General features: G+C 41.4%; 1 protein-coding gene across 1 annotated transcript; it reads right to left on the bottom strand.

Annotated features, from left to right (window-relative positions):
* Positions 1-1,590: 1,590 nt before the first annotated feature.
* LOC103248923 (cell adhesion molecule-related/down-regulated by oncogenes) lies at positions 1,591-10,652 on the bottom strand. The gene is given in 15 exon segments (XM_073019570.1): positions 1,591-1,967; positions 1,970-2,217; positions 2,219-2,517; positions 2,519-2,622; positions 2,625-2,722; positions 2,724-2,867; positions 2,869-2,962; positions 2,965-3,033; positions 3,036-4,119; positions 4,121-4,461; positions 4,464-5,129; positions 5,132-5,177; positions 5,179-5,231; positions 5,234-5,462; positions 10,518-10,652. Coding segments are annotated over 15 exon segments (3,987 nt in total).
* Between the last annotated feature and the right edge of the window lie 237 nt (positions 10,653-10,889).

The raw sequence follows: 10,889 nt of genomic DNA, 5'->3' as shown, positions 1-10,889 counted from the left end.
AGATAAGTAAATATGGATATTCCTGACTTTAATGTTTAACTGAATTTATGGCAAATATTTATCGTCAAGAATATGTTCACCTCAGAAGCCAAAAGTGTACCTACTCTCAAATTAAATTTGCATATATATATGTGTGTGTATATACATATATATTTCAAAGTAGTCATTTATATATTTTTCAACTTGTAAGCTAATTTTCCAAGCACTGTTCTTTTATCTGTGAAGTATGTGTGTGTGTGTGTGTATATGTGTGTGTATATATATTCTAGTGATGTATAAACCAAAGTGCTTTCCACATGAGTGACTTGCAGATAATTTTATACAATATATATTTTTAAATTCCAAGTTTTATTTTAGATGCAGGGGGTACATATGCATATTTGTTACATGGGAGTATTGCATGATGCTGATGTTTGAATACAGATCCTGTCACCCTGGTAGTCAGCATAGTACTCAATAGGTAGTTTTTTAAAAACGTATGATTATTATTTATTAATGTGGAGAAGAGCCTTCTAAAGGCAGCTGCAAATGTCCTTGTCATGCAGAGGCAGCAGTGGTCAGGAGCTCTGCTGACCAATGCTTTAGGTGCCTATTTACAAGCATGACATTCTGAAAAAAATGGCAGGAAACTTCAGGGCAAAAAAAACCAAAACACTTTCCTTCCAAAGTAGCTATATTCTGACACTCACATCTTCAGGCTGTTGCCCCGTTGGAAGTGAGAGGATGGCTGGTTTCTGGCAGTGTGACACCATGTGCATGCTCCTAGGCTCATGGAGCAGACTGAAGAGCTCCCTCCAAGACAAGCTTCCCACAGCCCTCCCCTTTTTTCTTCAGAAAATGTGTATCTTCCTTTTCAAGACACCACTTAAAGTCTATTTTGTTCCTACTCCTAGAAACAGTCAAAAAGAGCCCCATCCTGGTCATTTTATAAATTAATGTAATTTTAAAGCAGTGGGACATTAAGGCATTATTTGTCTCTCTGGCCTTTGTTCCTTTTCTGCATACTGCAATCATTCAAGGACACCTTACACCTTACCATGTCCATGACACCGCTTATGACTAGTGCCTAGAAGACTGAACATCACTTGTGCCCACGTGCAGATAGAGAGAAAGCCGTCCAGTCACATTACCACTTTTGTGGAAGGCACTCTTATAAAATTCATCAGCCAGATCTGCTATTGTAAACACTGGGTCAAAACCGTGGTTGACTTCAAAGTGTTCTCAGAAAGTCTGATAATACACTATTAAAAGAAAATTTTCTGTCTGAAAAACCTGAGTGGTGGCAACCTTCAATTGGCCTCTGCATTTCCTCTGCGCTGAAGCGTCCAAGAGATGGGATCCTTTGCAAAAGAAGTTCTAACTGCCACTACGGTTGTTAGAAAACATGAAATAATCCCTCTGCTCTCCAGGTTACTGAAAGCTATGCAAAACAAGGTTGTTTCTTACTGACAGGGAGGAAAAAAATGGGTAATAAAACTTTTAAGGCATAAATAATATAAAAGGCCACACATTTTAAGATACATTCATATGACATTATACTATAACTAAATAATGATTTTCTCTGATTTGAATTAAAGTCCTTCACACAGTTCATTCACAGGCATGTTTTGTGCAGTTAGTTACAGGATTGAAGTCGGAACATGACTGGTTGTTTGCACATCCTCTGGTTTCCTGGGGCTGCTGAAGGACCCCTGAGGGGCTGTCCAAAGGAACACCAGGAGGAGGCCATGTTGTCTTTTCAGCACAGTCCTCTGAGATAGGTGGCAAAATAAGAAGATTCCAATGTAAAGTGTTGCTGTCCATTTCTGAAGAGACACAGCTGTCTCCTCTGATGAACTCTTCTGGATCTTCTATGTGATTAGAGCTGACATTGTTTCTATTATCCTGACAGCAAGTATGCTGAGTAGAGATTGGTTCCACATTGTTCTTGATGCTCTCCTGAGGTAACTGGCCACAATCAGGGACGCAGAAGCCAGGCATATGGGCATCTTCATTTGACTGAGGGGCCTGATTCCCACACCGTACTGAGGACAAGGTGACACCCTAGAGACCACAGGAAGAGGGATACTGCTGAAATTGCTGTTGGTTTTGGTGAAACAGTTATTGTTGTTTCAACAATTTTGACAGTTAACACATTCCAGAGGGTCAATCTGAGGCACCCCTATGTACATTCCACCACCGTTCACTAGATAATGAGGCTGTTCAAAATCCACGTGTCCTGGTTACAGAGTTGGTGTGACCAGAGTAAAGTCCTCCATTTAAGCTCCCATTCACAATTACATTGATTCCATTGAGGACCTTATGGTGAAGGTGGGAACAGCCACTGCTGAGACTGCCATGGCTCAGGAAGCCTCCATGAACATTTCCATTTATCTCATCTGCTCCTGAGACAGGGGTGTATTCCACCATCCGCCCATTAATATTGGATCCCTGGTAGAGATATGCCAGTGGGTCATATTTCTGTATGGTATTCTACTGGTGATTCTTCCACAGGCACATTGCAATAAAAAGCCACAAAAATAAGGACCATGACACCCAGCATATGGTCAAGGATCAGATATAACATGTCACTGCTTCTGGCAGGGCTGGTTACAGGCCTCATGTTTCCTTCATTTCTGAGGAATTCAGAGGGATACTCAAGCCTTTCGGATACTCAGAAACTCCAGAAACACGTTTTACTGTAGTCTTGCAGATTGTCACATTGCTAAACTCACTCTTCTCTTTCACTGAAGCACTGCATTTTAATGCCATAGGAAGTTTCTGACAGCAGATGGCCAATCATGTGCTACTCCTTTGAATCTCCTACTACATCCCTCTTGTAATCACTGTCATTGTCACTATCTGATGGTCGGCAATAGATATAAAAGAATGGAAGTGTTATTGTTACTTCATGGAATGTATGTCCACTTTAGCACTATCTGGGTGACACTGACAGCCTCTGTGTATACAATGTGAGTTCCATTATTGGATGGTTGAAAAAATGACTGGGGAACCCAGCCACCTGATAAGGACAAGACTCTGGACTCCTAAAACTCCCTGATGATGGATAGCAATGACTTGCAATTTGTATGTTGAACCCAGTTCTAAACTATGAACTTCCACGGATATTTTGGAAGCAAGGATATCTTCAGCTGCCACCAGTCAATCACTGATCCTCATCCTTTTATATTTAACTTTGAAGGCAGTGATTGGAGAAACCCAATTTTCCAGGAGAATCCAAGTGACATAGACCAATGTCTCTGATGCATTGGAGATAGCAAGGCCATCTGGTGCCTCTGGAACTTCGCTGTGCCTTCAAGAATCTGTAAGTACCACTCCAAAATTGTTTGCCGCTTCTGAAACAACAGGATACTTAGGGATGCCCATGGGTGGAGAGAATGCCTGGGTGTTTTTTGTCAATGCTCTTTTTTCTTTGCTGGTTCAGAAGGTAAGCATGGCAGTTTGTCCTTCACCTGCTCCACTTCTTGCTACTATTAGGACTTTGTAAAGACTAGATGGCCCTAGTTCAGCTAAATGGAGCTCATTTTCACTCCCTGGGACTTGAACTGTATGTCAAATTCCTACCAAACCAACCCCATTGTTCAGCTTTTGATATGTCATAAAATACCCATTAATGGATAGCCCACCACTCCTGCCTGCGCTCCACACCAGCTTGTACGTATCTGGTGTGTGGGTCTGTCAGGGGATCAGTATGATGTGGGCGACAGGAACAGCGATGCCATTAACATTTTTCTCTGATGCTGATTCCACTGCACTGGGATGTACCTTAACTGGACATGAGCTCAATCCAGTTTCTGAACCATCCCTTTTATTTCTTTTATCATTCTGAGTAGCAGCAGAAAGTATGACTGTTTCCACTTCTGTATTTGTTTCAAAAGGAACAACCATGAGAGATGCTTCCCCCTGCGTGGTATTGTGTCCATCTGGAGCTTCCCATATGTGTTTCCCCACATGTTTCTGAGTCACATCCTAAATATGAAGAGAGTTTGAGTCAACTTGGGACATGAGGAAGTAGCTAGGCTTCAGGTCCAAGATTGCAGACCTTGATAAGTGTTACTTTTGGGACTTAGGTCTAAGGACTTAAGCAAGATGGCTGGCTATTAACCCATAGCTGTCATAACCAAGGAATGACCAAAACTGGCAGCCCAGTGGCATGGCAGGACAGAATGACAAAGTCTCCACCTATCACCTTTGCACTTGCTGGTGCCATGATTATAACTGGTTTGAATCCATTGTCTTTTTCAATTTCAAGTCTTCCAGTAGACTGCATAAATCCAATCCCATTATCTGCTAAACACTGATACAGCCCAGTATCTTCCATAATAACCCCACTGACTTTCAGTCAATTTCCTGCAATTAGATGTCATGGGGAAGGATGAATAGGCTGTGCAATATAAAACCAGGTATGGCAGGCAGGTGGGTTTCCATGAATATGACTGGCAACATGTACTGTGGCACCAGAGACACTATCTGATCCTGTAGTCCTTTAGAAACGGGAGCATATTCAAGCACATTAACCATGTATGTTACATATTTCACATCTCCAGTCTTGTTTCCCACCACGCAGGAATAGTTTCCAGAGTCCACTGGGTCAATGCTACCTGTGGCAACATAAGAATACAACCTTCTCCAGTTGCTTCCTGGGGCAATATCCTGCTTGTCCTTTAGCCAACACACTTGAGGAGCTGAGACCCCACTAACCACACACTCCAAGGTTAGAAGAATACGTGAAAAAACAACTAATACCTGTGAACAAGCAGGATGAAGAATGTCAAAATCATTTGAAGAAAGGTGACTCACAAGGAGCTTTTGGCCAATGGGTTCAACTTTTATTTCATGTGTGACAGGATTATAAGCCGCATATTTGTATGATTTCTTGTCCTCTAAGGATACATTCAAAATTTAAAGACGTCTCGATAGAAGGATTAAGTAATTCTTTGTGGAATGCTTCAGCCACTTTCCCTGGATTTTAGAGCACACCTCAGCTTTGGGGTTACTCTCTGGTTCACTGCAGCCAATGAAAACAGCACTTTTTTCTTCTGCTGTAATAACATGCTTTGTGGGTGAACAAAAATCACCAAGAACTGCTGTGGACACTGTTACAGGGCCACTTACAACAACATCGACCTATTGTTGAAAATGCATTGGTAGTAACCCAAAAGGGAGGAGTTAAGATAAAACAATTGTCAAAATCCCCTGATGAATCTTAATATATTCCATATTTCTCTTCTATTTTTTACATTATGCGACCTTGAGATATGAGTGGTCACAGGTTTAGCAGAACAATAGAGTTCTATAGGTCCACTAAGTTTCTGGACGGCAGAGAGTGGCTCAGAAATGAAATAAGGTGCCACGTCTGAACTAACAGAAGAGCAGAGAATCATAAGAGTAACATACAGTGTCCATAAAAGGCCAAGATCTGGATGCAAGCACCAGATTATAGAAGCAGGCAGGGCAGACTTCTAGAGTAAAACCCAGGCCTTGGTTCATTTTCCAAAATACCGCAGACCGGGTAATCAAACACATTCTTTAACCTTGACTCCTTCCTGTTTACTAAAGACTTTGATAAGGGACAGTTTTCATGTTGTCCACAGGGTGTCTCCCAATATGAGAGTAACAGCTGGCTTACATCTTCAGTGATTCAAGTCTGCAACCTATATACGCTTGTACTTGGGAGGGAAAGCAGAGAAGCCACTTTCTGTACCTAGCCTGGAGTTCACTTCAGTGCTGTAAGCATCATCGCAGTCCTGCTTGTAACAAAGTCCGGTCTAGCAATCTGCCTTTGAGTTGAGCTTTTCTCTTACAAGATAAGCTGTTAAGTCATGCCTTGATTTCAGGTCTCTCCATGGGGCGAGCTAAGCAACTAGAGCTCCTGCGTGACAGCCAGCTGGGAAAGCCATCCCTATGTTACGCCCTCCCGCGTGCAGCCGCTGTGGTGGCGGCTGAGATCTGAAAGGGGCGTCTCCAGGCTGGGCACATGGCAGAGGAGGGTGTGGTGCTTCGCACACCAGGGCAGAAGCGCTGGGTAGCTCAGGCAGGTGCGGTGTCCCAGGTCTCCTCGCACCCAGAGGCCTGAGCCAGGCACCCGGGCTCAGGGGAGGGTAAATGGCGGGGCGGAGCGACAGGACGCGCCCCTGCGGCTGTGCTTCTCTGGGCAGAGGCTTGAGGGCAGGTAACTCGGTGGGCACAAGGCCTACCAGGAGCAGAAGAGGAGCAGGAGGAGCGATCCAGAGAGAGACAGGCGAGACAGGCTGTAGAGACCGCCCCGAGAAGGTAGTTTTTTAACCCATCCCTCTCCCTCCACCCTCAAGTAGTCCAGAGTCTATGTTTCCCATACTGATGCCTATGTGTGTTCAGTGCTTAGCTCCCGCATGTAAGTAAGAATACATAGCATTTGGTTTTCTGATGCTGCATTAACTGGCTTAGGATTACAGCCTCCAGCTCCATCCACATTTCTGTAAAGGACATGATTTCATTCTTTTTTATGGCTGTGTAGTATTCCATGGTGTATATGCACCACATTTTATTTATACAGTGTGCCATTGACGGACACCTGGGTTGATTATGTCTTTGTTATTGTGCATAGTGCTGCCGTGAACATAGGAGTGCATGTGTCGCTTTAGTAGAATGATTTATTTTCTTTTGAGCATATACTAAGTAATGGGATAATTGTATCAAATGGTAGTTCTGTGTTAAGTTCTTTGAAAAATCTCCAGACTGCTTTCCATTGTGGGTGGACTAATTTACATTTCCACCTGCAGTGTATAATAATCTTATGCTGTCTTTAGTTTACAAAATTTCTACTAGACTCAGCTCAGGGCTGCAGCCCTGACTGCAGCAGGTGCTGGGGCTTCCCTAAGTAGATACTGCGCACAGGTAGAGAGAGAGCTCAGATCCCAGGGCTGGGAGAAGAGAAGCAGAGGAAGGAGTTAAGGAGAGGGCCACATTTGGATGCCCTGAGGAGGGCTGATAGACAGATGTAAGGAAGGTGGCACTGTGCTAGTCACTGGTGACATCCTCCTAGTTCCAAAGTCTTCTGGAAAGCATGAAGCCTCACAATTCCCAAACATGCTGCCGTTCTGGAGGGCACAGGGCTACTATTCTTCCCAGCTTGACTCTCTTCTCCCAATAAACATGGGACTCTGGAGCCAGGAGGCAGAAAGATTTATCTTCTACCAATACAAACTTTAAACCTTCAATTTGTGATTAAATCACACACACATGTGCAGGCACACACACCAGTCTTTCTGTGTAATAAATTGTCCTTAGTTAACACTAGGCAGATCTGTGATCGGAGATCATCTCTACCCTCCTGGGTAACAAGATTAGTGAATTGATTGGTAAAATTTTTACTCCTGGAAACTAGTGTAAAAACTGGTTCCTAATAAATTTTGCAGTATGAAAATATACTATCACGAAGCAGACCCATGGTTAACAACTTTGTAAAACCAATATATATCCCCTCGATAAAATACTTGATTGCTAATGTGTTGGCTGCTGGATTTCTCACAACAGAGAAACATTTTCAGAGTTCTTCTTCCCTGCTAAGAAAACGTTTCTCTTTTGTCTCCTGGCCTCTATATGTCTGAGGATCCCCTTGCTATGTCATCTGGTAACTTTTCGTTTTATTTTTTCCATTTATAGTTTTGGACCAGCCCATGTCATATTTTCCTCCCATTTCTCCCTATAAAGCTATGAATTTTGTATATATAAAAAAGAAAATGGCAAGAAGAGAGGAAGAGGATATCAGTGAAGAGGATGTCATGCTGGACACTGTGTTGTTCTTGGCACACACTGCACACAATCCTCACTGCAAACTGCAGGGTGGGTTTTATTCTCACATTTTTCTTTGATCTATCTAATAATAGAAGGGGAGAGTAACACTATCAGCGTCCCTCCTGTAGTAAAATGCAGTTTTTTTTTTTTTTTTTGAGACAGGATCTTGCTCTGTTGCCCAGGCTGGAGCATAGTGGTGCAATCATAGTTCATTGTAACCTCAAACTTCTGAGCTCAAGGGATCCTCCAACATCTGCCTCCCAAAGCACTAAAATTATTTGCTCAGCTAATGCTGGATCTGAGGACCAATTCTACCCTTATATATGCAAATTTTTTCCCTAGCTTTACTTACACATTTAGTTAAACATTTTCCAAATTAAAACATCTTAAAGCTAAATAAAGTCCTATTTAATTTTCTATTATTTTATGTCACATTTTAACAGCAAATCAATATGAGTTGCAGTTAAAAACATAACATAAAATAATAGAAAATTAAGTTAAACTGTAACTCAATATGATTTGCAGTTAAAATGTAACATAAAATAATAGAAAATTAAATATAGTTATCTAAATAAACGTTAAACAGAAACAATAAAATATCCTTAAAAGAACAGTATTCCTATAATTTTCTTTCTTAATTTTTAAACAACAGAATAAAACAGATAAACTTCACAATTTAACTGAAAACTGATTTACAAATTATCTGAAAACACTAAGCAAAGCCACTAAAACTTTTTCCAGCCACAGTTATGACAGCCAGGCTTGAACAGCTTTAGAGTAACCAACACGTGTTTTGTCTATTCTCAGGTTAGAGCAGCAGGACCCTCAGCTGCCAACCAGTGGGACATGACAATGCCAAGAAGTCTGGGCCACAAATCAGGCCATTGCCCTGAAAATTTGCTGTAGCTGCTTTGGAGCTGGAAACCAAGGTTCCCAACACTACCCATGGGCAGAGGGGTTAGGTACCTGGTCAGTTACCTCTCTCACCCCTCTCACTCCTGCATCAAGCAAGGAAATAACCAAGAATCTCAGTGACAGGAGGGCTGCTGTGTATAGATGTCTGTTTGTGGCAGGGGTTCAGGGTGTTCATGCTGCAGAAGACAAGCTGGAATCGCCCTCCACTCCCATATCTACCCAATCAAGGGCTCTGGTTCCTTTCATAAACCTGCCTCTAGTCTTTATCACCTTTCCCTTTTCCTATCCCCTTTCTAATTGCTAGTGAGACTGTGCTGAACCTGCCTGTCTGATCCCTGGACATTACATCCCCATTCTCCAGGCCTCTATTCACCACCAAAATAACATGGTACAAAAATAACATGGTATAAAAATAGATATACAGACCAATGGAACAGAATAGAGAACCCAGAAATGAACCCAAATATTTACAGCCAACTGACCTTTGACAAAGCAAACAAAATTATAAAGTGGGGAAAGGACACCCTATTCGACAAATGGTCCTGGGGTAATTGACAAGCCACATGTAGGAGAATGAAACTGGATCCTCAACTTATATAAAAATCAACTCAAGATGAATCAAAGACTTAAATCTAAGACTTGGAACTACACAAATTCTAGAATATAACATTGGAAAAACCTTTCTAGATGTTGGCTTAGGCAACGACTTCATGACCGAGAACCCAAAAGCAAATGCAATAAAAACAAAGATAAATAGCTGGGACTTAACTAAAGAAATTTTGCATGGCAAAAAGGATGGTCAGCAGAGTAAACAGACAACCCACACAGTGGGGGAAAATCTTCACAATCTATACATCTGTAAAAGGACTAATATCCAGAATCTACAATGAACTCAAACAAATTAGCAAGAAAGAAAACAAACAATCTTAACAAAAAGTGGGCTAAAGACATGAACAGACAATTTTCAAAAGAAGATAAACAAATGGCAAACAAACATAAGCAAAAACGCTCAACATCACTAATAAGGAAAATGGAAATCAAAACCACAATGTAATACCACCTTACTCCTGCAAAAATGGCCATAATCAAAAAATTTAAAAAAAAGATATTGCCGTGGATGCAGTAAAGAGGGAACACTTCTACACTGCTGGTGGGAATGTACACTAGTACAACCACTATGGAAAACAGTGTGGAGATTCCTTAAATAACTAAAATAGAATTACCATTTGATGAAGCAATCCCACCACTTAGTATCTACTCAGAGGAAAATAAGTCACTATAGGAAAAAGATATTTACACACACATGTTTATAGCAACACAATTTGCAACAGCAAAAATGTGGAACCAACCCAAATGCCCATCAGTCAACAAGTGGCATAGATAGATATTGTGACATAGATAGATAGATAGATAGATAGATAGATAGATAGATAGACAGACAGACAGACAGACAGACAGAGGAAGGAGTTCTCAGCCATAAAAAGGAATGAATTTGGCATTTGTAGTGACCTGGATGAGATTGGAGACTGTTATTCTAAGTAAAGTAACTGAGGAATATAAAAACAAACATCGTATGCTCTAACTCATAAGTGGGAGCTAAGTTATGAGGATACAAAGGCATGAGAATAACACAGTGCACTTTGGGGACTCAGGGGGAAAGGATGGGAAGGGGGTGAAGAATTAAAAAACTGCAAATTGGATGCAATGTATACTGCTCGGGTGATGGGCGCACCAAAATCTCACAACTCATGTAACCAAACACCACCTATTCCCCAATAGCCTATGGAAATAAAAACATATTCCAAAAAAAAAAAAAAAAAAAAAACTGTTCTCAAATTTTTCTCAGTCTGTAAAGAGGCAGATCCCCAGCAGGTGGTTTCATTGTGGTTCTTCCTGTTGGGGGCTGCAGGTAACTTGGAACCACTCAATTTACTTAAATCTGAGCTGTGTCCACTCGCCATATTCTTCATTTGGTGCATAGATCATAGACCGCTTAAGACAGAGAAGGACCTTCTCACTCTGGATTAGCGTAGTCCTGAGGTACCTGTCAAAATCTGATATCCAGAATTCCTTTAACTGAGCAATATCATACCTAGTAATCTTTCAGAGATAATTTCACACAGACAAGGGCATATACAAAAGAATGTATTTTGTAGCATTATTTTCAATAGCTAAATAAATAGCGTATAAACTGAATA

Source organism: Chlorocebus sabaeus, chromosome 1, assembly GCF_047675955.1.
Source record: "Chlorocebus sabaeus isolate Y175 chromosome 1, mChlSab1.0.hap1, whole genome shotgun sequence".
NCBI lineage: Eukaryota > Metazoa > Chordata > Mammalia > Primates > Cercopithecidae > Chlorocebus > Chlorocebus sabaeus.
The sequence above is the reverse complement of the archived record's forward strand: the minus strand, read 5'-3'. Positions and strand labels throughout refer to the sequence as shown.